General features: G+C 36.2%; 1 protein-coding gene across 1 annotated transcript in view; it reads left to right on the top strand.

The window, feature by feature from the left end:
• The window catches only part of ITGB5 (integrin subunit beta 5), a 200,460-nt gene that overhangs the window by 106,893 nt on the left and 67,597 nt on the right, over nucleotides 1-25,970 (top strand). The window contains exon 9 of the mRNA XM_074214694.1: nucleotides 14,304-14,438. Coding sequence (XP_074070795.1) covers nucleotides 14,304-14,438 — 135 coding nt within the window. The remainder of the gene's footprint in view (nucleotides 1-14,303; nucleotides 14,439-25,970) is intronic.

The following is a 25,970-nucleotide window of genomic DNA, read 5'->3' as shown; positions in this document are numbered from 1 at the left end:
GTCCTTCATTTTGAAAGAGGATGATTATGTTGGAATCAAGGTAATTGTGTTCTACTGTGGTTGTTCAGACCAATACAAATTCAGAAGACTCCACCATGGGTTAGATACACTTTTGGAATGGAGTGAAGATGTCTCTAAATTTGCCCACCATGCTGGAGGATGTTAGTGCTTTTTTTTATGTTAATTTTTTAAATTAACATTTTATTTGTTTTCCCATTATATACAATAGTAGTATCTACCTATAATTTTTGTAAGATTTTTAATTTTACAATTGCCCCTCCTCCCCCCCAGAAGGCTGTCTGATAGTCTCCACATTGCTTCCATGCTATACATTGATTGAAATTGAATGTATTATAAGAGTAAACATAAGAGTAAACAGAAATCCCCCACAAGAAGATGAGAAACCTCAACAATAGAGAGAGAGAAACCCCCAAAAATGTACTTCAGTCTGTGTTCAGATTCCAATGGCTCTATCTCTGGAGTGAGTTGCTTTCTTTATCATAAATTCACCAGAGAAGTTGCTTCGATATTTTTTTCCACAGTTGCTATTACTAGCTGTATTTCCCTCCATTCTATTCCTCTCCACTCTCATTTATTCTCTTCTCACTCTCTTTTCATTCTGGCCCTGTTCAAAAGTGTGTTGTATCTAAGTTCCCTCTCTCACAATCTTCCTTCTCTTCTACCATGTATTCCCCCCTTCCCTCCCCCCCATTCCCCCTTATCCCATCCCTTTCTTCTCATTTTTCTCCAGGGTAAAATAGATTTCCTCACCCTATTAAGTGTGTATGTTATTTCCTCTCTGAGCCATCTCTGATGAGAATGAAGGCTCACTCATTCCCCTGTGCCTTCCCCCTTTCCATTCCTTTGAAAAAGTTTTATCTTGACTGTGAAATTTCTTAGCTTTTTTCTTCATCTCCTTTCCCTTCCTCCCAGTACTTTCCTTTATCACCCATTGGCTCCATCTTTTTACTTTATTATACCATTATATTCTGCTCCTTCCTATGTTCTGTCTATATATGCTTCTTCTAACAGCTCTTACAAATGAGAAAGTTCATATGAGTTATCAATATCTTCTTCCCATGCAGGAATACAAATAGTTCAACATCATCAAGTTCCTCATAGTTAGTCCCTCTCTTCCACCCTCTCTATGGTTCACCATAGAACCCTATACCTGGAGATCAAACTTTTTGTTCAGCTATGGTTGTTTCAATAGGAAAGTTTGAAAGTTCCCTGTTTCATTGAAAGTCTATCTTTTCCCCTGAAAAAGGATGATCAGTTTTGCTGTGTAGTTGATTATCAGTTGTAAACCAAGATCTTTTGCCTTCTGGAATATCATATCCCTAGGAGCCCTTAATGTAGATGCTTCCTGATCCTGTGTAATCCTGACTATGGGGCCATGGTAGTTGAATTATTTGTTCCTGGCAGCTTTTAGAATTTTCTCTTTGGTTTGTGAGTTTTGGAATTTGGCTATAATATTCATGAAAGTTTTTCTTTTGGGATCTCTTTCAGGAGGTGACCAGTGAATTCTCCTGATTTCTATTTTACCTTCTGCTTTTGGATCTCAGGGCAATTTTGCTGTATTATTTTCTTGAAAAATGAAGTCTAGGCTCTTTTCCTGATCTTGGTTTTCAGATAGCCCAATAATTTTTAAATTATTTCTTCTGGATAGGTCAGTTGTTTTTCCAGCAAGATATTTCACATTTTCTTCTAATTTTTGGCTTTTTTGGAAGAGTTTTATTTCTTCCTGATTTCTTATAAAGCCATCAGCTTCCTTTAGTTCCATTCTGTTTTTGAAGGAGTTATTTTCTTCAGAGAGCTTTTTTATCTCCTTTACCAGCTGGTCAATTCTGCTTTTTAAGGCATTCTTCTCCTCATTTGTCTTTTTCTTTGCTTTTTCCATTAGGCCTAAACTGGTTTTTAACATATTATTTTCTTCAGTATTTTTTTGTGTGTTTTTCACCAAGCTGTTGATTTGGTTTTCATGATTTTTCTGCATCGCTCTCATTTCTCCTCCCAATTTTTCCTTCATTTCCCTTGATTTTCAAAGTCATTTTTGAGCTCATCCATAGTCTGAGCCCATTTTCTATTTCTCTTGGATATGGAAGCTTTGATTTTGTCATCAGCTGAGTATGTGTTTTGATCTTCCATGGGACTAAAGTAATTCTCTATGGTCAGATTCTTCTTTTTCTGTTGTTTACTCATTTCCTCAGCCCAAGACAGCATTTCCAAGGCTTTGGGTTTGTTTTTTTTTGGGGGGGGAGACACCCCACTGGGACCTTTATTCCTCCAAGGTCTTATGCTCTCTTGCCTGTGCTTTGATATGTAGAGGCCCCCCCCTCCAAACTTCCCTCTGCCCTGGAGCTATAAGGAGAGATCCAGTTTGGCTACTTAGTATGGAAGCCTAAACTGCAACCTGGATCTGAGTGTAGGCTAACAACAGAGTCCTACCTCGACGAAGAGTGGAGAAATCTCTGCAGACTTCCCTTACAGTCTCTGGGGGTGCAGACTGCTTTCTCCAGATTCTCACTGCAGATTCTGCAGCCGGTACTTTTCACTCCACAGTCATTCTGGTGTAGCAGAGTTCTCTCACCACCCCTTCAAGCTGTTGTTGGTGATCTCTGGGCTGGGCTGGGCTGGGCTGGGCTGGGCTGGCCTACATCCATGACTTTTTTTCCTCACCCCTGGTCCTGGTGAAACACACCTTTCCTGCAGAACTTCTAAGTTATCTTGGACTGGGAACATGTATCATTCGGTTCTTCTGTGGATTCTGCTCCTCTAAATTTTGGCTAGAGTCATCATTTGTTCATTTGTTGGCTTTTAGAGTTTTGGGGGGAAGGAGTTCCCGGGAAATGCTGCCTTCACATCGCCATCGTGGCTCCTACCCCCCCACCCTGTGCTTTTTTTTTTTTTAGATTTTTCAAGGCAATGGGGTTAAGTGGCTTGCTCAAGGCCCACATGGCTAGGTAATTACTAAGTGTCTGAGGTCGCATTTGAACTCAGGTACTCCTGACTCCAAGGCCCGTGCTCTATCCACTGCGGCACCTAGCTACCCCCACCCCTTGCTTTTTAAAAAAATACTCCCTGGCCAATGTCCTCAAATTCAGGTTCAGCCTTATACTGCTATAGATTTCATCTTCTCCTCTCTCCTTTGACATCAGAGGAAACTCCAGGGACAGAATGACTAGAACACTCTAATCTACTAAGTTAGATGGGAGTGGGATATTTGGAAAATCAATTTCTAGAAAACAGATCATCTTGTGGAATTGCAGTGAAGAGCTGTGCCAGCAAAATTCGTAAACCTGGCTTGAGTAAGACAATTTCTAGCTCAGGGAGAGACTCTGACTGCTTCATTTCCTGGTGGAGCTCTAACCCTGTTTCTTCAGGTCAGGGTCATAGATATAGGAATGGAAAGGATCTTCTATGTCATCTAGTTCAACCCCCCATTTGATAATTTTGATTTGCCTAAGGTTATTTGTGTAGTAATAACTGGGATTTGAACTCAGACCCTATAACTCTAAAATCTAAGTCTTTTTTCCATTAGATTGGAGGCTCCTTGAAGGCAGAGATAGGTTGGCTTTTCTTTGTATCCCCAGTGTTTAGCAGAGTGCCTGGCACATAGTATTAGTGCTTGATGAATAGCTCCATGCTTATTTGACTTGTCCTGCTGAGAAAGAAGACCAAAGCAATAAAAAAGCCAGGGAAAAAGTCCACAAAAGAGGATTAAACCAAGACAGGATAAGAATCCTTTGTATCATAACCAGAACTTGAACAGTAATAGGATAGGTCAAAGCAATGAAGAATGATATTGTGTCCTGGTGATTCCATCAGTTGCATAAAGGTTAGAGTTCTGAAGGGGGGGGGGGTGGAGAAAGATCGAGGATCTTTGAATTATCTGGAAATTTTAGTTCTTAGTCTGAAGTGTAGACTATAAAGATCCTTGTGAAGTTCCCTCCTAAAGAATTCCAAGGGTACTATTAGGCCTAAATCCAAAAATGATTTGTGGTTGTTGTTATTGAATTGTGTCCAAATCTTGGTGAATTAAATTGGGGTTTTCTTGGCAAAGATACTGGAATGGTTTGCCATTTCTTTCTCCAGTTCATTTAACTGATGAACAACTGATGCATGAATGTAATGGATGACCATTGTACCCCAAGTAATGACAAAAGGGATAGCTCCAGAAAAAGCTGGGAAAGACCTGTAAGTAATGATGCAGAATAAAATGTTAAAACCAGGAGAATGATTTATACAGTAACAACATTGTATTGCCAACTTTGAAAGACTTAAGAATGTTGGCCAGTACACTGATCAATGACAACTCCAAAGAATATATGATAAAGTAGGCTGCTTACCTCTTGACAGAGAGATGATAAACTTAAGATACATAATGAGATATTTATTTCTGGATATGGCTAATATGGGAATTTGTTTTGCTTTACTAGGCATATTTGGTTCAAGAGTTTTCTTTTTCTTTTTAGAATTGCCTTGGGGAATAGTAGAGAAGAACTGTGTCCTGCTATCAGGTTTCTAGTTTTCCACAGAGCTGCATGATTGATATAGTTATCATAACAGATTACTTGACATTCTTCTCCAGAGAATACACTGGATATATTCATAATTATAGTTAGCAAGGTTAGGAGAAAAACATAAAGTATTCTTTGAAGGGCCAGTAGCTCTGATTTGACATGTTCAACATGTAAAATCATGTGCAGAAAACTATTTCTTCATATGCAAAGGTGATATTTCTCAACTAACAGTAGTAGACTGTGTTTTCCATAGGATGCATCAAGTCCACGTGGCCAGTTTTTAACCAGGGACAACGAGGCACAATCTAGGGTTGGGAAGGTAACCAGACTACAATGGAATTCTAATATAGATCCTTGGTTTCATTAACATTAAGGCTTAGCCTTCTGTGTCAACCAGCCACAGGCATATTTAGTCATATAATATTTCCATTTTGAAAATATTGCTTGTTTTTTAGGATTTTTTTTACTCTTAAAGCATATTCATTTAAGACTATATCCAACTTCTTTCCTTACTCAGAAAGCTTGTCACAAAGATTTAAAATGGGATTTTAAAAAATCCCAATGTATTAGCAAAAGAAACATACTGAAAATCTGACAATATGTAAAATATTTCATGCCTTTATTTCCCCTATATTTCATACCTATATTTCTCTGGGAATAAGCTTGCAAGACTGACCTCTGATATATTAAACTTTTGAACATATCCTAGGCTTTAGTTAGGGAGTAGTTTTCTATATTGCAAAACAGAAATAGATATTTCTAATTTGCTCCTCCTACTAGCCTTTGTTCCTTGCCTATGACTCCTCTCTTTGTTGGTCTCTCTGTTTCCCACCATCTATGTATCTCCCAACTGTCTATTTGTCTCCATCTATTTCCTTCCATCTGCCTATCTCTGTTTCCATCTGTTTGTCTGCTTCTCTGGTTGTGAAGTTGCAAAAGCAGCAATTTGACTGTTTTGTGTTACAAACAATGGTCTGATGCACAGACTTGAATTTCTCAAACCAAATGGAATCTATGTGTTTTAATGCCCTTCTCTGTAGGAAGAAGGAGAATTTGCCAGAGAAGATTCTTGCCAAGAATGTTCCATTTTTCCTTGGGCTTTATTGAGCACTCAACCTGTACTTCTCCTCTACACTTTTGTATAATTTTGTATCATATTTAGTGTATTGGTTTCATAGTTTGGGGGTCACCTACTATACTCTTAGCCAGATACTGTCTTATGTTTCTACCAGTAGCTAGAATAGAGCTCTATATTAAATTAAATTGAAGATTAAAACAATAGAACCCAGTTAAAAAAAAACCCTAATTTTAAAAAGCAAACAAATCCAAAAAATAAAACTTTTAAGAGATCCTTAGAACCTCTTAAAGCAACTCCATTTATCTCATCTTCCATACCAAAGATACTAGCAACAGCTATTAGTCATAGCAACCATAAAAATGTTGCTTTCCCTGTCTTGAGAGATTGTTCTGCTTCTGCTGTGTGAAAATTGATTAGTCAATGACATACTAGCTTCAACATTGAGTGATGATCAACTATGATGGACTTAATTATTTTAGCAGTACAATAAATAAAGACAACTTTAAAAGACTTTGATAGAAAATACTATCTATATCCAGAGAAGGAATTCTGGAATTAAATTTTTTATTTAAAAATTTTCTCTACCAATTATTTATTGATTGTTTTATTTTTTCCAATTACATGCAACCGTAGTTTTTACCAATCATTTTTACAAGGTTTTGAGTTTTATATTTTTCTCCCTCTTCCTTCCCTTTGACAGAAAGCAATCTAAAATAGCCTCTATATCTATAAACATGTTAAAAATAGATACATATTAACTCTACTAGTGGGACACCTCAACCTCCTTCTCTCAGATTTAGATAAATCTAACCATAAAATAAACAAGAAGGAAGTTAAGGGGGTAAATAGATTGTTAGAAAACCTAGGCATGATAGACCTATGGAAGAAATTGAATGGGGTTAGAAAGGAATATGCTTTCTTTTCTGAAGTACATGGCACTTACACAAAAACTGACCATGTACTAGGGCATAAAATCCTAATAATCAATTGAAGAAATGCAGAAATAGTGAATACATCTTTCTCAGATGGCAATGCAATAAAAATCACAGGCAATATTGGGCCAGGGAGATATAGACCCAAAACAAATTGGAAACTAAATAACTTAATTTTAAAGAATGAGTGGATCAAACAACAAATTATAAAAAGAATTAATTATTTTGTCCTAGATAATGACAATAATGAAACAACATACCAAAACCTATGGGCTACCCTCAAGGTGGCTGTCAGGGGATATATTATATCCTCAAATGCTTACATGAATAAATTAGAAAAAGAGGAAATCAATGAACTAAATATGAAGCTAAAAAATTAAAGAACAAATTAAAAACCCCCAATTAAATACCAAATTAGAAATCTTAAAAAGTGAAGGAGAAATTAATAAAGATGAAAGCAAGAAAACTATTGAACTAATTAATTAAAAAAATAAGAGTTGGTTTTATGAAAAAAGCCAATAAAATTGATAAACCTCAATGTAATTAAAAAAAAGAAGAAGAGAGAAAACCAAATTACTATTATATAGAATTGGAACTCACCACCAGTGAGGAGGAAATTAAAGTAATAATTTGGAATTATTTTGCCCAACTCTATGCCAATAAATTTGATAATCTAAGTGAAATGTATGAATGTTTACCAAAAAAAAATGTGTTTCCCAGGTTAAATGAAGAGGAAATTAAATACCTAAATAACCCTGTGTCAGAAAAAGAAATTCAACAAGCCATTATTGAACTCCCTAAGAAAAAATCTCCAGGGTAGATGGATTCACAAGTGAATTCTATCAAACATTTAAGGAACAACTGGTTCCAACTCTATATAAACTCTTTTGAAAAATAGGTGAAGAGGGGCGGCTAGGTGGTGGAGTGGATAAAGCACTGGCCCTGGAGTCAGGAGTACCTGGATTCAAATCTGGTCTCAGACACTTAATAATTACCTAGCTGTGTGGCCTTGGGCAAGCCACTTAACTCCATTTGCCGTTCAAAAACCTAAAAAAAAATAGGTGAAGACAGAACTCTGCCTAACTTTTTCTATGACACCAATATGGTGCTGATACCTAAACCAGGAAGAGTTAAAACAGAAAAAGAAAATTATAGACCTATCTCCCTGATGAATATAGATGCAAAAATCTTAAATAAAATCTCAGCAAAATGACTACTAACCCTAATCATATGATTATATGAACTCATCTAACCTTTCTAGAGAGCAATTTGGAATTATACCCAAAGAGCAACAAAAATGTGCATACCCTTTGATCCATCAGTACCACTACTGGGTCTATACCCTAAAGAAATTATGAAAAAAAGGGTAAAAATATCACTTCTTTAAAAATATTCTTAGCAGCCCTGTTTATGGAGGCAAAGAATTGGAAATTAAATGAATGTCCTTCAATTGGGGAATGGCTTAACAAACTGTGGTATGTGTATGTCATGGAATACTATTCCATTAGAAACCAGGAGGGATGGGAATTCAGAGAAGCATGGAAGGATTTGCATGAACTGATGCTGAGAGGGATGAGCAGAACCAGAAGAGCATTATACACCCTAACAAGCAACATGGGGGTGATGGTCAACCTTAATGGACTTGCTCACTCCATAAGTGCAACAATCGGTCACAATTTTGGAGTATCTGCGATGGAGATACCATCTGTATCCAGAGAAAGAATTGTGGACTTTGAACAAAGACCAAAGACTATTACCTTTAATTTAAAAAAAAAAAAGTCCACATTATCTTATTGTGTAATTTTGCTATCTCTTATACTTTGTGTTTCTTTCTTAAGGATATGATTTTTCTCTCATCATATTCAACTTAGATCAATATATACCATGGAAACAATGTAAAGACTAACAGACTGCCTTCTCTGGGGGGTGGGGGGAGGAAAGCAAGATTGGGGGAAAATTGTAAAATTCAAAATAAATAAATTATTTAAAACAAAATAGATCCAGGGGCGGCTAGGTGGCGCAGTGGATAAAGCACCAGTCCTGGAGTCAGGAGTACCTGGGTTCAAATCATGTCTAAGACACTTAATAATTACCTAGCTGTGTGGCCTTGGGCAAGCCACTTAACCCCATTTGCCTTGCAAAAAAAAAAACAAACTAAAAAAAATAGATCCATATTGATCATGTTGTGAGAGAAGGATCAAATCCAAATGGAAGAAAATATTAGAGAAAGAAAAATGACATGATAAATAAGACAACTTTTAAAAATTGAAGATTCAAAGCTTTGGTTTTCATTTAAATCCCACAGTTCCTTCTCTGAATATGGCTGTTATTTTTCTATCACAAGTCTTTCAAAATTGACTTTGATTATTGTAATGAAATGAAAAAAAATCTATTGTAGTTGATAATCATCCCGTGTTGTTATTAGTGTGTATATGTACTTCTGATTCTACTCATTTCACTCCACATCAATTCATGCATGTCTTTTCAGGTTTTTCTGAAACCTTGTCCCTTATGGGACAATAATGTTCCATCACATACACATATCACAGTTTGTTCAGTCATTCCTCAATTAATGAACATTTCCTCAATTTCCAATTCTTTGCCTCTACAAAAAGAAATGCTATGAATATTTTTGTATATGTGGATTTGTATCCCTTTTCATAATTTCTTCAGGATACAGATCCAGCAGTAGTTTTGCTAAATCAGAGGGTATGCACAGTTTTATTGCCCTTTGAGCATAGGAATTACAGAGTTTAAATACAGACAAAGCTTACCATCTTCAATTTTTAAAAGTTTTCTTATGAATTATGTTTTTTCTCTCTAATGTTTTCCCCATTTCAATTTGATTCTTCTTTCACAACATGATTGATATGGATTCATGTTTAACATAGTTATACTGTATTAGATATTTTCTCTGAGGAGGAGGGGAAGAAAAGGGAGGGGATCAGAAAAACATAGAACTCAAAACCTTGCAAAAAATGATTGTTGAAATCATTACCTGTTGTTGGAAAAATAAATAAATATTTAAAAATCTTTAGCTTTTTTTATGACTAATGTTAAATAGAATTTTTCAGACATTTTTCTGACTCCCCAGAGCTAGTGCTCTGATGCTCCTCATGTTATATTTACTTATTATGTGAAGATTGTATTCCTCAGAGGAATGTAAGCTTGTAGGTGGTGGGCATTATATTGTGTTTTTTTTTTTGGCAAGGCAATGGGGTTAAGTGACTTGCCGAAGGTCACACAGCTAGGTAATTAAGTGTCTGAGACTGGATTTGAACTCAGGTCCTTCTGACTTCAGGGCCCATGCTCTGTCCACTTTGCCACCTAGCTGCCCCAGCACTATACTGTTTTGTATTTTTGTATTTGTATTCCTACAGGCTGGTACAGTGTCTTGCATATAATAGGTATTTGCTTAATATGTGCTATTGAATTAAATCTCTCATTTTTACAGGTGAGGAAATTAAACCTGATAGAGATTAAGTGACTTTCTTATAGTTACATATCTAGTAAGTGTCTGAGGTACTTTAATTTTACTGTTTCCAAGCCCAGAATTGTATCCATTATACTATCTTACTGCTTTCCTTTTTGGAATTAGCAATGTATTCATCCATTGAAAAATGAGAGAATGGGGGGAGGTAGCTAGGGGGCTAAGTGGATAGAGTACTGGCCCTGGAGTCAGGAGTACCTGGGTTCAAATCCAGTCTCAGACACTTAATAATTACCTAGCTGTGTGGCCTTGGGCAAGCCACTTAACCCCATTGCCTTGCAAAAATCTAAAAAAAAAAATGAGAGTATAGTATTAGATTTAATAGTACTATAGTCCAGCTGCATTGTGGGTTGAGTGAGCTTCCATGGGCCAGCTGGCATCTGAGCTACCACTTTATTTCTGTGGGAAGTTGAGTTCCAAACAACTGACTTACAAATGAACTCATTTATGCAGCTCAGTCATAATTTGAGGATGGCTCTCAATTATCAGTTAACAGTGGCTTGGTGTACTGTAGGAATCTATTGTCAGTTTTGATGAATGATATTAAATGCATAAAATGAAGCTGCAAAATGCTTGGACTGAAGTTTTGTATGTATCTGTGTATTGGTATATAAATGTTTATACTTACCATGTGTAGATTTATAGCTGGAAGGGTCTTCTTGTCCAATACCCTTATTTTAAAAATGAAAATAAAATTCATAGATGCTAAGAGATTTATTTAAACTTACATCAGTAACAAGTAAAACAACTAGGATTTAAAACCAGATTCTGAATCCAAATTCTGTACTTTTACCCTTAAGATAGACTGCTTCAGCAGACCTGTCTTTTTTTTGTTCTTGATCTCCATAAATGGAAATCCTGATGCTGAATGTAACCTTGGACTTTTTTCCAGGTGGTATAGCTTTTTTACATATATATATATATATATATATATATATATATATATATATATATATATATATATATATATGTATGTATATATATATGTGTGTGTGTGTGTGTGTGTATAGTATGTATGTTTATATGTGCACATGTATATTGTTTGTGTATGTATGAATATATTCTAAGCTTTAACTGTTTTCAGAGGTGTATAGTACTTAGGAAGTGACCATGTGATATAGTGGAAAGAACATTGACCTAGAGTGAGTAGACCTTAGACCAGATTTGGTTCTTCTACTTAATAGTTGTGGACCTTGGGTCTAATCTTAACTCCTTTCTTCCCCTGTAAAATGAGACATTGAGCTAGAAAACCTTTAAAATTCCTCCTATCTTTTAACATTTCTGTTATTCTTCTCTTTTATGACTCTTTTGCTAGTTGTTCTTTTCTACCCTTAGTTTCTGTTGTTGTATTCTGAGCTGAACTGTTTATATTTGTGTGTTACTTTAATGCCTAAGAAGCTTTGTGATGTATTTTGTAGTGATTTAAACATGCATGAGTAAGTATGGGTGTAGTCTCTTACCTCTGCTCAGTTGCCGAAAAGTGATTTATTGGGATATTTTAAAAACATTTTTGTTGGAGTAAATGTAATGGAGAAAATGGCTGTGGCCTTTGGCTGGGTTGTGGAGAGAGGGAAAAGGATGTATTTGGAATTTGTTTTGGCAGACTCCAAGTCTCCTCCTCTTTCATGAAGGGCAAAATCCTTAATTCAGTGCTTTGATTTACATATATAATTTTTCTTACAGTGTGACCAATCCCTTAAACTCAGAAAGTGCCAAGTAATGACTGAAGGATTGTGAAACTCTTTAGCATATTTACTAGTGACAACAATGACCATCTTTTCTCTGGATCTAAGCTACAGGACATGTGAATACCAGGCAGACAGACATAACTACAGCTATGTAAGGCAATGAATGGAATTCAGAAAAGGAAGTCATTGTTTAATGAAACATCATTGTGGTTTTTTCCCCCTTAAGACTGGAGAATTAGACAAGTGGTTGAATATTGAGGATAATGTTGAAGACCATGTTATATTTTTGTCCAAGTGAATTTTTTTGTCCTTTTGTTATTACCATGAAGTCTGTTTCCACCCACCCCCAGGGTTGGTCTGGCTTTAGACAACTACAGATGTGTCCTAACCTGACCCTTTAGCAACCTTTAAACCTAAGAAATCTTGACCATCATTTCCTCCAAGCCCCGTGATGAATGAGCCCTCTTATATGGGCATTTCTTTTAGAGATTAGCCTGGTAGAATTCACTTAAATAGGAAACTAGAGTTTGTCCTTGGAGTTAATAATGATGTGGATGCCAAACAGTTTCAAGATTACTCTAACTGGGAGGTTTGGGGGGAAAGCAGCTGTTATGAATTGTATGTTTAGTTTCTGCCATTGGAATATCTCTTCCAGTAAGAAATACAGGAATCTCTAATGCAGATTATGTTTTCTGGAAGTGAGTTGAGGAGATACAGGAAGAACCTGCTGATTTCTGTTTCTCTACCTCTCTTCATCAGGTTAGTGATGTAATTCAGAGCTATACCAAGGTCTGTTCAGAAGCTCCATTTTTGACCTCTATAGGTTTGATAGGTAATGTAAATGTAGATAGAGGGCTGGCCTTGAAGTTAGGAAGACCTGGGTTCAAGTCTTGTCTTTGACATATACTGACTAGGCAACTCTGGGTCATTCACCTAACCTCTCAGTGCTCTGTGCAATTCTCTTAAGAGTAAAAATTGCATGAAAGATGTTACTCTGCATTGGAAGCTGCCCATACCATTGAAAGCACAGCTTTAGTTTTCCTCAAAACTTTGGTCCTTTGGATTAGATAGTGTCTGAATACCCCACCTTTTCCTCCAAGCCTCAAGTTAAATTTAATGATAAATATCTTATTTCCACTGAAATTTGAAGATATTGGACCCACTAAGCTCTTTACCTTTGGTTCTCTCTGACTCTGATGTCCTATGGTGCTAAGAAGCATATTCTTGATTAGAAAGGACTGTTAAAAGTTTGAGAAGAATCCTTTTGTCTTCAAGTTTCCTCATGCTGTAGTATGTATGTCACTTAATCCTGTTTGCCTCAATTTCTTCATCTGTAAAATGAGCTGGAGAAGGAAATGGTAAACCACTCTAGTATCTCTGCCAAGAAAACTCTAAATGGGGTCATGAAGAGTCAGACATGACTGAAAATGACTGCACAATCAAGAAGTATACATATGCTCCTACTAGTCTCCCATTACAGAATGATGTTTGCAACTGAGATTGTAATGTATCTGAAAGGAAATGATGGAAAAAGGGCTATTAAAATGAGGAGCAGCTCCTGCTGTGAAGGCGTATGCTTCTTCCTTATGTCATCTTCTAACCTGTCATCTTGTAATCCACAGGACCCCAGCCTTCATGTGGCTCTTTCCTTGCCTGACCTCTTTTTTCCCCCAATATAGCCTCAATATCCCTTTTCCTTTTATGTCAATGTCAGGTATCCTTAATTGAGATGGCTCTAGCAGCTAAACAAATTGATAAGGATCACCTGAAGTGGAATTTGTGTGTCTACATCTGGAAGTCTGGCTACATATAGCTACCTCATGTTATCACATCACTGATCATGATGTCATTCACTATATAGTAGACAATGTATATTTTTTATCTTACCTTAAAAAAAAGATTTTCTAGCTCTCCAACTCCCAACCCACAGGAGTTCTAGTATCATAGAATTGTTCAGTTAATTTACCCTGCTCCAACCTCTGGACAGTTATAGTTGATGTCTTTGAGACAAAAGGTTATTTTTGTTGGTAAGTCATATCTGATTTTTCATAACCACATCTGGGTGGTGGTGTTTTTTTTGGCAAAGATATTGGAGTGATTTACCGTTTTCTTCTCTAGCTCATTTTATATTTGAGAATTTGAGGCAAACAGAATTAAATGACTTGCCCAGATCACACAGCTCATAAGTATCTGAGACTAGATTTGAACTCAGGAAGATGAGTCTTCCTCACTCCAAGGTCAGCTTTTTTTTGTATCACAATTTTATTTTTTTAAATTTATTTTTATTAAAGATATTATTTGAGTTTTAAAATTTCTCCACAATCTTACTTCCCTCCCCCTGCCACGGAAAGCAATCTGTCAGTCCTTACTTTGTTTCCATTGTTGTACATTGATCCAAATTGAGTGTGATGAAAGAGAAATCATATCCTCAAGGTCAGCATTCTTATTCACTGCTGCAGTAGAATTTAACCTTCTCAAAATGCTGGGAAAAGACATAACAGGAATAGGGAATGTGAAAATGACATAAATGAAGTTATGCCATTATCTTTTCTGCTAACCTGATTGTATTTCATTTTCTTTCTTCTTTTTCAGAGCATCAGGTCCAAAGTGGAGCTCTCTGTCTGGGATAATCCTGAGGATCTTGGTCTCACCTTCACAGCTACTTGCCAAGATGGTTTGTCCTATCCAGGTCAGAGGAAATGTGGAGATCTAAAAATTGGTGACACAGTAAGTTCCCATTTCCTGATCTATTAGAGCACTTTTAACCATTGATTACCACTGTACAAACTTCTGCTCTCTTTTCTAATTTGTTTAAGTCCTTTTATGAATTTTTATCCTGTCCTTCATTTTGGAATCTTCTGTGAATTTCCCAAACACTGTCTATTCTATCACCCTTGGTATTGTAGTAAGATGTTAAAGAGTGCCAGGCTTTAGACTGATATACCCTGTGCGTCTCTAGGTAAGTGTCCTTCAGACTGGCATTTTCCTTTAAGTTTTAACCCTAAAACCTAAGTATCAAAGCTTAATAAATGTTAGTTGAAATTAATTGACGTATGGAATTGCTCAGGAGAAAGTCATTAAACAATGTCTCTTGATTTCAACAGCCATATGCAAAACTACTTTCTCATGATGAATTTTTAATCCAAATTGTAAAACACTCACTGTTAGATGAGTCCCTAGCTGGATTGTTGTTTTGTTGCTTGGCTTAGTTTTGGGGGTTTTTTTTGGTGAATGCATATCAACTCAAAGGAAAAGGGACATGTCATTATGTCTTGGAAATCTATCTATCCCTGACCCTGTTAAATTGGTGATTTAGATGAGTACATAGATCATATGCTTATCATTTTAATGGAAGTAGTGTTGGGAGGAATAGCTATTAAAGTAGATGGAAAATCAAGCTCCAAAAATATTTCCGCAAGTTAGAAATATAGTTATTTTTAATAAGCAAAAATGTATTAGGTATAAATATAAAATCAGGAAGAATCATATGACCTCAGATATTTACTAGCTATGTGACTCTGGGCTGGTCATTTAATCCTGTTTGCCTCAGTTTTTTTCATCTATAAAAAAAATGAGCTGGAGAAGGAAATGACAAATTACTCCAGTATCTTTGCTAAGAAAATCTGAAATGGGTCATAAACAGTCAGACATAACTAAACAACTAAGCAACAATAAATGAATATAAAGCTCTGAATTAGGGTTTTAAAAAATCAGTTGGAAAAATACAGGAAGACCTGGCATAATAGCATCAGTTAGTTTGGAAAAGATCTGAAATACTTAGTTGACCACAAACTCAATAAAACAGTAATGAGTTGTGACTGCTAAAAGATAACACAGTCTCTATTTTTCTAGGATCTGTGTTTTCATCTCTTTAGGTTATTTTTTCACAGGTGGAAATCAGAGGTGTAAGACACATGGATCACAGGCTGGATACAGCCCATAACTCTCTCAAGTGCAACTAGTTAAAGGGACTAACAATCTAGATTAAAATGGAATTGGGAAATACGCAACAAAACAAAATTTTAAAATATAATAAAACATAGATAATATTAACATGTGGTTTTCTAAGTCAATTTGCAGCAGTCCTCCAGGATCCCAAGTTATAGCACAATGATCTCCATTCCTATGTGAGATTGAACCTCTCCTCATTTTATTAAACATTTTTTTAAATGATACTTGATTTGTTTTTCCAAATATGTGTAATGGTAGTTTTCAACAGTCTTTTTTTTGCAAGGTTTTGAGTTTCACGTTTTTCTCCCTTCCTTTCTTCCCTTTTCCTCCTTCAGAAAGCAATCTAATATAGGCTATTCATGTATAACCTTGCTAAAACACAAATCAGAATATATTAATCTTGTTGTGAAAGAAGAATCAAATCAAAATGAGGAAAAAACATGAGAGGAAAAAAAACAATGCATAAGACAACTTTTAAAAATTGAAGGTGGCAAACTTCAGATTGCATTTAAACTCCACAGTTCCTTCTCTGGATATGGATGGTGATTTCCATCATAAATCTTTTAAAAATGTCATTGATTATTGAACTGCTGAAATAAACTAGTCCATTATAGTTGATCCTTACCCCATGTTGCTATTAGTGTGTACATCGTTCTTCTTGTTCTGTTCGCTTCACTCAGTATCAGTTCTTGTAATTCTGTCCAGGCTTTTCTGAAGTCCCATCCCTCATGATTTCTTATAGAACATTAGTATTCCATCACATTCATAAACCACAATTTGTTTAACCATTCTCCAATTAATTGACATCTCCTTAATTTCCAATCTTTGCCACTATAAATAGAGTTGCGTTAAATACTTTTGTGCATGTATCCTTTTTAGTGTTTTCTTTGGGATACAGACCAGATTCTACTAGATGTTCTTAATGAGTTAAGAATAATTCAAAAAAGTCTTTACTTTGTAGTAGGCAATGAAGCTTTTTATACTTTGCTACTTCATTCTTTAGATCAACCAGCTAACAAGATTTCATTGTTGCAGTCATTTTTAGTTGTGTCTATGCTAAACTCTGGGGATACAAAGAAATATTAAAAAGTAATCCTTGCTTCCAAGGCTCTCACCATCAAATGGGAGAGACAACATGGAAACAACTATTTACAATCAAGATATATACAGAATAACGGGGAGATAAACTTAACTACAACTGGCAAAGCCATTTTGAAGAAGGTGGGACGTTAGCTGAGGTTTAAAGAAAGCTAGGGGTCCATGTGAGGAGGGAAGATCATTCCAAGACCTGGAGTACAGCCAGTGAAAATGCATGAAATCAGAAGATGGAATATCCTAATTATGAAACAGTAAAGAAGCAGAGAGGGATAGGAAAAGACCAGATTATAGGGAGTTTTAAAAGTCAGAGTATTTTCTATTTAATCCTGGAGGGAACAAAACACCACTGGAGTTACTGAGTTAATGGGGTGACATGATCAAAGTGACAGGACATGGAGGTGAAAGAGAGTGAGGAGTTAAAGATAGCTACAAGATTGTGAACCTTGAGGACTTTCAGAAGACAGATTAGTGTCCATCTGCTTCTTAAGCTCAGTAGGACTTGCTAGACTTTGGGCTTTCCTGGTAAAACCTTTAAAAACACAGGCCATATTGCACAATCATAGGAAAATTTAAATAAAAATCATTTTGGATTGCATTTATGGAAGTATACTCTCTATGTTGTAGTCTGTGTTGTTCAGACTAGACAGCAAGCACCTACTATGTGTCAGACACTGTGCTAATTATGGGGAATAGAAATACAGTGTCCTAAGAGCTTTGGTGCAGTTGGAAGCTTTAATAGTTATTAATAATAAATTATATAATAATAAATATTAATTAAAATAGTTTTAATAATAATTTAAGTACTTAATAACTTTTAATAATAGCTATTTAATAATTACTAAACCTTATAATTTCACCTAGGCTTTTGGGATACCAAGTATGAGTCCAAAGACAGTCCCTATCCTCAGAAGGGAGAAGGAGGAAGACAACAGTTAAGTTTTAATGACTGAAGATAAAATATAAATGAGAGCTACAAAGTTGGGGTATGAGGATCCATAGTTTTACAAGGATGGTGATTTCCATCATAAGTCTTTTAAAAAATGTCATTGAATATTGAACTGATAGTTGATCCTTACCCCATATTGCTATTAGTGTGTACATTGAGACATTGAGAAAACTGAACCCTTAGGAAAGGATGCTGTCTCAAATGAGAAAAAAGGAATAATGTTTAAAATGGCCCTTTTCTAGAATAGATGAAACTATCAAGGTTTTCAACAAAATAAACACAATAAAAAGAAGTATTTTGGGAGGGTGATTTTTTAAAAAATTAGAATCAAACCTACTTTAGAAAGTGAAACAGGATGTATTTTTTTCTGCTAGTTTTCTTATTTCCCCATAAAGAGAGGAGAAAAGAAATTCCCTTTGGAACTAGGGTAGGACATGATGCTACAGAACAACTGAGGCCAGAGACAAGCATTCCCCTTGCTACACTGTTTGTTTCTTTTCACTGTTCCAAATTTGTCTTCTTGCTGCTCACATGGCCCTTTGGCACCATTGCAACCATTTCAGGCTTTTTGTTTTCTGCAGATAAAGAGAAAATTGGCACTGAGGGACTCCTCCTCAGGCTTTCAGAGCTGTGCATTGTGCAGGTTGCCAAGGGTAGGACTAGGCCCTGAGAGACAGGCTCATTTCAGGGCTATTGAGGTGACATGAGAAATCTGTGACTTCCAAAAATCCTGTCTTCTCTGGGACTGAAGGATGGAAATTTAGCTGAAGGGCTAACTGATTAACTCAGTGTCTGGACAAAAAATTTATGTCATTTGGGTGTACCCTTTCTCCATATTAGCCACTGGGGCTGATCTATTTGTCTCCAAAATGTTTACCTCTTTCAAGACCAGATATCAACTTTATATTTGGGGGTTTTCTTCCATAACATTTGTTCCATGGGATTTCAAATCTTTAATGATACAAAATGTCCTTATTCCCCTGACTGGTTCCACATGTTTATCAGTGACTTAGAAGGCATATATACTAAATCTATGTATTGTAACCCTAAAGAAGGACAGCTAGTGCTTTGGATAAAAATTGTGTTACAGCGATCTCAACAGACTGGAATGCTTGAGCTAACGCTAAAAAGATGATTAATGATAGCTTACATTCATGAAGCCAGAGCATAACATGTTCCTTATAACAAATCTGTGAGGTCCAAATAATAGTCCAAGTATTCTAGTTCCCATTGTGGTTCGGGAAATTGAGACTCCAAATCCTATGGTTTTAAGTGGCAGAGTAGAGACTAGGTCCCTAGTCACCTGACATCGTATTTAATGCTCTTTTCTACTCTACCACATTACATAACAAAGCTCAGAGCTGCAACTAGAATGGAACAAGTGGAATGTTGTCTCAGTATATTGAGATTTAGGTTGTCCTGGTAGTACTTGTAGTACTCAGCTTGGAAACAGAGCATAATACTTACAAGGAATAATTAGTTATATTAGAAAGCTATTGGATAATACCTGATTCTTCAACTTGATGGACAGATGCAGTGGATAGAGCACCGACCCTGGAATTGAGTTCAAATATGACCTCAGACATTCAATAATTACCTAGCTGTGTGAACTTGCATAAGTCACTTAATCCCATTGCCTTTCAAAAACAAAAATTTTAAAAAAAGAGAGAATGGAGAGTGGATAAAGGAATTAAAAATATTTATTCTGGAAAAAATCTAAAAAGGTATGATTTCTGTCTTTAGATATTTGAAGAGAAGTCATAAAATAGGGAGTAATGTACCCAATTAAAACTTATCCTTGAAGTTTTAAGTAAGTCATATTTGTCAAGAAATAAGGAAAACAATTTTCTAGCAAGGGAAACCATTGGTCGAGAATGGTACTGGAAGGATTTCCGTATAGGTAGAAGGTTAGACTAGAATAGATGGTTTGCAATCCTTTCCAACACCAAGAATCTAGGATTCTGTGACTAATTTGGTTCAACTGTTCTTTTCAACAAGTGCAATGCCTGTTATGGACCACTCCTTCAAACTGGGAAGGCAGCCCAGGCAAGAAAGCTAGACTGGAAACAGGCTGGAATTAATAGACAGTATTTCTTCTAAATAAGACCTGTGAAGTCACCAAACTCCTCTGAAATTCTGTCCTTTCAGTAATTCCATTTGTAGTACTCTCTCACCTTTGGTTCTGACAATTCCCATGGGGTCCTTTGTCTTTAAGGGTGTGGGAGGATAAAACTTGACACCTATGAGTCAGGATCGTTCTATAGAGGGCTGTTATCTAAGATTGTATTACTAATGACTCACATAAAAGCCCTAGCCATGTCCCTTCCCCACAAGCTTCTCTCCTCCTTTGCTAAGCAAGTCACCTTTTACCTCTGCTGTATTCCCCAGAACTCAGTCTTATTGAGATCCGTGGACTTTGAGTCTGCAGAGCAGTGGAAAACACCTCCCAAGTGTTCTTTCTCCCCCACTAGAATGTGAGCATAGTGCCTTGTATACAGTAAATGCTTAATATTTTTTGACTTGAGACACCTCCAAAGTGGGGATTGTCTTGCTTCTCCATATTTCTAGTATTTATTTGCATGTAATAGATGTTATTATATTCATTCATCCAATCAATCAATCTTTGGGCCAGGAAGACCTTTTGGAAATGAGATTTAGCTAAGCCATCCTCTTGAGAAATCAAAAGTATTGGTAAGGTTTCAGTAACAAATCAGAGACATCAAATTTCTTTTTTTGTGACTGAGTCTTGGAGAGAAAATTTTCAAATTGATGGAATGAGGTCCCACAGAAACTGAAAAAGTAACCACTGTTCGAAAACCTCAAACATGATCCAAAGAATTACAGACAGAAAATTTTAAGCTAACAATGGGCACCAGGACACTGAGACCTGGACCACTTTTGCCTAATGAAGACCTTCTGACTTTTCTGAAGACCAATGTAGAAAGGACAACAAAATATTATTTAACCATCATGGTCTTACCATATTGTCAAAATCATTTCTGTGCAAATGATTGTTGTTATTCAGCTGTTATTCAGTCCATGACTCCATGGACTATATTGTCCATGGCATTTTCTTGGGCAAAGATACTGGAATGGCTTTCCATTTCCCTTTTGAGCTCATTTTACAGATGAAGAAACTGAGACAAACAGGGTTGAGTGACTTGCCCAGAGTCACACAACTACTAAATATCTGAAGTAAAATTTGAACTCAGGTCTTTCTGACTCCAGGTACAATGATCTATCCAGTGACCAATCTAACTGTCCCATGCAGATGATGATGAATCCAACATATCTCTCCTAGTCTCACTCCCTTATGCTCCAATCCCACATCCTGAACTACCTATTAGACATTTCAAATTGTATACCCCTTAGGCACCTTAAACTCAACATACTCCAAACAGAGCTCATTGTCATTCATTCAAAACCATCCCCTCTTCAGAACTTCTGTATTACTGTTAAGGATACTCCTATCCTTCCAGTCTCATCTGTGTCCCTCAGTTTCTTTGTCTTACTCATCAGACATGCACAGTTACCAGATTTTGTCATTTCTATTTCCATAATATATATCTCTTCTAGTTTTTGATTCTTACACCTTTTCACTCACCTAGTTAAGATCTTCGCCACTTCTGGCCAGGACAGTTGGAACAGTCCCTCTACATCTTGTATTTTCCCACTCCAACCAGCTGTATAGCTCCCAGGGTGATGTCCCTTCAATTCATGTTTGAATATGTCACTCTGTTGACCATGTCACCTAGGAGCTCCCTGTTCCTCAAGAATCAAATATGAAGTCTTCTCTTGGACATTTAAAGCCTTTCATAACCTGGCCCCTCTCTCTGTTATGAGTAGACATTATTCCCCTTGACACAACCTATGTCTTTTATATGACTCTTCAGGTAGAATGCTTTCGCTCATCTCTACCTTTTAGTATCCCTGGTCTCCATTAAGACTCTCTCAAGCATCACCTTCTCTGGAGATCTTTGCTGAACCTCTTAATTTCCAAGTACCTTAGTCTCTAAGATTACTTTGTATCTCCTTGGGGTATAGCTTTTTCCCTCAACTTTTTTTCTATAGTATTTTCCCCTAATTACATGTAATTATCATTCATTTAAAAAATTTTGAATTCCAATTCTCCCCCATTCCTACACCTATTCCCTCCCTAAGAATGTAAGCAATGATAGAGATTTTATGTATATGTAATTGTGTAAAACATATTTCCATACTAGTCATACTATGAAAAAAAATAACAGACCAAAAAAGGAAAAATTGGCATATATCTTTATGTATACCTGTATGTATACATGTTGCCTTCCCCATTCAAATGTAAGTTTCTTGAGGGCAGGGCCTGCTTTTTCTTAGTGCTTAGCATAGTATTTGTCATACAGTTAATATTTAGTTGTCGAAGTCCAGAACTAGGTATTGTCTAGCTCAGTTTCCTCATCTGTAAAATGAACTGGAGAAGGAAATAGGAAAAAACTCCAATATTATTGCCAAGAAAATCTCAAATAGGGTCATGAAGAACCAGATATATCTGAACAACAAATAAAAGTTGCAAGTCCTGAGCTAGTTGCTAGTTGCAAAGAAAAAAAAAACGGGCCAGCCCTCATGGAACTTCCTTTCTATTTGGATGGTGGGGTACAAACAGATAAATAAAAATTAGGTAATTTGAGTAGGGAGGGAACACTAACAATTGGAGTCTGGAAAGACTTCAAAGAAGAGGGGATTTCTGAATGGAGCCTTGAAGAAAGAGCTACATCCTGAGTTTATAATTCTGAGATCCTACTGTATATTGCACACTGATTGTGTGACAAACACATTGCTAAGTGCTGTGCGGTATACAAAGAGGAGTAAGATATGGTCCTTGCTGTCAAGAAGATTGAGAGAGAAGGGAGAGAGAAACTGCTGCTATTCAGTGCTCCCAGATAGGGGAATGAAAATAAGTCATTTTGTGTTTGTTTTCCTGTCAACGATGAGGTGTGACCAGCTTCTGAGTCCTAGGCTTGCACTGCCATCTGGCAAACACAACTGGAGCCTTCCTTTATTCTAGTCACCAGGACAGTCCATGAAAAGTGCCAGAGCAAGAATCCAGTTTATTATATACTGTGGAGGTGGGAAGAGCATTTTATCTGGACAGCTTCTAGCTTCAGAAGTGCTCCTCTGGAACTCTCTTAGAACCTCTCAGAGTGTAATGAACCAGGTGTTGCTATTAGTGCTTTTTCAGAAAGAAACAGAGGCACGGAGAGACTTGGGGACCTGATTGTATGAGATCTTTTATTAAATCTTCTGGCAGTATTGAAAGAATCTAGGAAAACTTGTTAATGACATGTACTTTGTTTCAAAGTGTTTTGCTGAGCTTTACTATAAAATACTGGTAATGTTATAGTAGTGGCATGAACTCTGGGATTTTTGGACCTTTCTAGCTTTGTTATTGCTGTGCTATAATTAGATTTGGGACATTTCTACTGAATATGAATATGAAGAGTACTCTTAACTATTATGTGCTTCCATAAAACTGTTTTACCAAAACATTTAGTGTATATTCCTGAAGAGTTGAGTATGGTTTAAATTATTTTCATTGGTAGCTAAGCAATTTTGTAATTGAGGCTTTAGATTTATGAAACATAATGAATATCAAAAGTGCTGATCAAAAATTTTTTTTAATCAAGGAATTTAGAGATTTCTACTTTTTCTTTAAAAAGTATAATAAATCATGGAATAGAGGTCATTAGAATTGCAAAAGGCCTTATAGAATATCTAATCATTCTCTTTTCCCCTCCCATTGTGATTTTACACATGAGTAAACAGCCCCAGAGAAAAGTAAAGTCACTTGTCCAAGATAACACAGCTTTTTAGTAGAATTAGAGAAATCTTGATTCTTGGGAATTGGTTAAACTTTGGGGTTTCTCTGTCTCTCTTTTTTCATCTCTCTCTTCCCTCGCCTTGGGCTGTCTTTAATCATTTATTTATCATTTTATCTTTTTTATCATTTATTTCTTTTGTTTCTACTCATTTGTTTATCTGCATCTTTTTTAGGGTCTCTCCTCTTCTCCCTACTTCCTTTAATTATTTTCTTATCCATTTTCCCTTTCTAGCTTCAGAAAAAGGAGTTGATATATGTATTTTTTGTTATTTCTTGTATTTGTCACACAGATCTTCGTTTACTTTTCTCAGTAAAAATAAAAGCAGGATGTAACCTTTTCTATTTCTGTTTTATAAAAATAAACCCCAAAATAAGTTTTTACTTAATGTGTCTTAGTTTCTTTTTTTTCTCATGGATCTGAAGCCCTTAATTGTAAGGGGAAAATATTCCCTCTACCTGATCTAAAGAATTCCTTTGGGGAGTGGCTAGGTGGCCCAGTGGATAGAGCACTGGCCCTGGAGTCAGGAGTACCTGAGTTCAAATCTGACCTCAGACACTTAATAATTACCTAGCTGTGTGGCCTTGGGCAAGCCACTTAACCCCATTGCCTTGCAAAAAAACCTAAAAATAAAAAAAAAGAATTCCTTTGCAATCAAATTGATGCACATAGTAGTCTTATTAGTCATTTATTCGACAAGCATTTACTATGCTCCTACTATATATGCCAAGTCAGATTATTTTCTATTCCAGTGGTTCTTACCATTTTTATTTGTTTGATTTGCAAGGCAATGGGGTTAAGTGACTTGCCCAAGGTCATATAGCTAGGGTTTTTTTTTAAGTGTCTAAGGTCAGGTCCTCCAGGGAGGGTGCTTTTTTCCACTGCACTGCCTAGTGCCCTCTCTTTGTCAGTATTTAAAAATAGACCCCTTTGGCAAGTTGGTCCATTGTAGGGACTCCTGAATAATGTTTGTGTTTTTATCCATAGTTGAACAGAATGCTAGATTTTGGCAAGAAAGTTGGGAAAATAGATTATTCAAGTTAATGGGCCTTTTGAAATCTCTTTGCAGACCCCAAGGTAAGGCCCTTGTTCTAGTCAAATAACAAAGATCATGGAGGTTTACAGAATGGAAGTATAAGGCAGGAGATATAAGTTTGATTCAGGATCAGAGACCAGATACTGGTCTTCTCTCAAAGCTCTTTAGTGTTTTTTTTGTTTTTTGTTTTTGGCTTTTAATAAAGGGAAAAACTGGTAGCCTTTTAAAACTCTCATTGGTTAGTCACCAGTAGGCAGAAGGAAGGCTGCTGTGGGTCAGAGTAAATGTCTGTAGCTGACCTAATTTGGCATGAAAAATAGGGTAAAACTTCATCTTATGTAGTCTAATTAAGAGAAATAAAGGCAGGAATCTGGGCCTGATTTTTTGCTTCCCTGCTGCTATCACTCAGTAGTTTCTTTGAAGTTTGTGCTATTCAATTGTTTTTAATTATCTTATTTCATTAAATATTTCCCGATTAATATAAAAAATTTTAATGATCATTTCTTAAAATTTTGAGTTTTAAATTCTCTCCTTCCCTCCTAATCCTCCTTCCTGAGAAGGCATGCAATTTGATCTTCATTATATGTGTGAGGTCATGCAGAACACATTTCCATATTAGCCATGTTTGTGCCATTCAGTTAAAATATTCCCCGCTCCCCCCATTTTCATCACTATCAGGGAAACTCTCCCCTTCTTCAGTGACTTTTTGGATCATGTTTATAATTTTCTTCTCTACCCTCTTCTCCAAAATATTCTTTGATGCTTTCAACATAATGTTGACAATCCTTTTTAATGCTCTGCTCTCGTTATTTTCAGACTTTATAAATTCTTAATATCTTCAATTATGACAATTTTCATGTATTCACCAACATAGTCATGCATTTCATCATCATTCTAAGCAAATAAATCTCATAGGACCTTAGAAGCCATTGGATCATCTTCCCTCCCCCGTCACTCCCCAAACTTTGCAGGGGAGGAAACTGAGACTCAGAGAGTAGACTACCCAGATAATAAGTATCTGAGGGAGAATTAAAACTTGGACCTTCCTGATTTCAAATCCAGCATTAAAACATCTAACATTTTAGGAGGCATGGGGGAGGGGAATCATTAGGAAGTTACAGTGTTGTTAAGAAAAGAACATCAATACAATATATTTTTTAAATTAAATATCCAATGTGTACTTCCTCTTTTTGCTTGCACCATCATTGTCTTAATACTTCTCCCACTTTTCTTGATGCAAAGAATCTGCTTTGTCCTTCATTGTTACTTCTAGTACCTTGAATCTATCTATTCTCCTATCCTTTACATCTTACTGGCTTCATTTGACTTTTTGCCCAGTAGAAATCCTGAGTTAATTTTAACTTTTGTGGGGA

This window comes from Macrotis lagotis, chromosome 1 (genome assembly GCF_037893015.1).
Source record: "Macrotis lagotis isolate mMagLag1 chromosome 1, bilby.v1.9.chrom.fasta, whole genome shotgun sequence".
Classification (NCBI taxonomy): domain Eukaryota; kingdom Metazoa; phylum Chordata; class Mammalia; order Peramelemorphia; family Peramelidae; genus Macrotis; species Macrotis lagotis.
The sequence above is the reverse complement of the archived record's forward strand: the minus strand, read 5'-3'. Positions and strand labels throughout refer to the sequence as shown.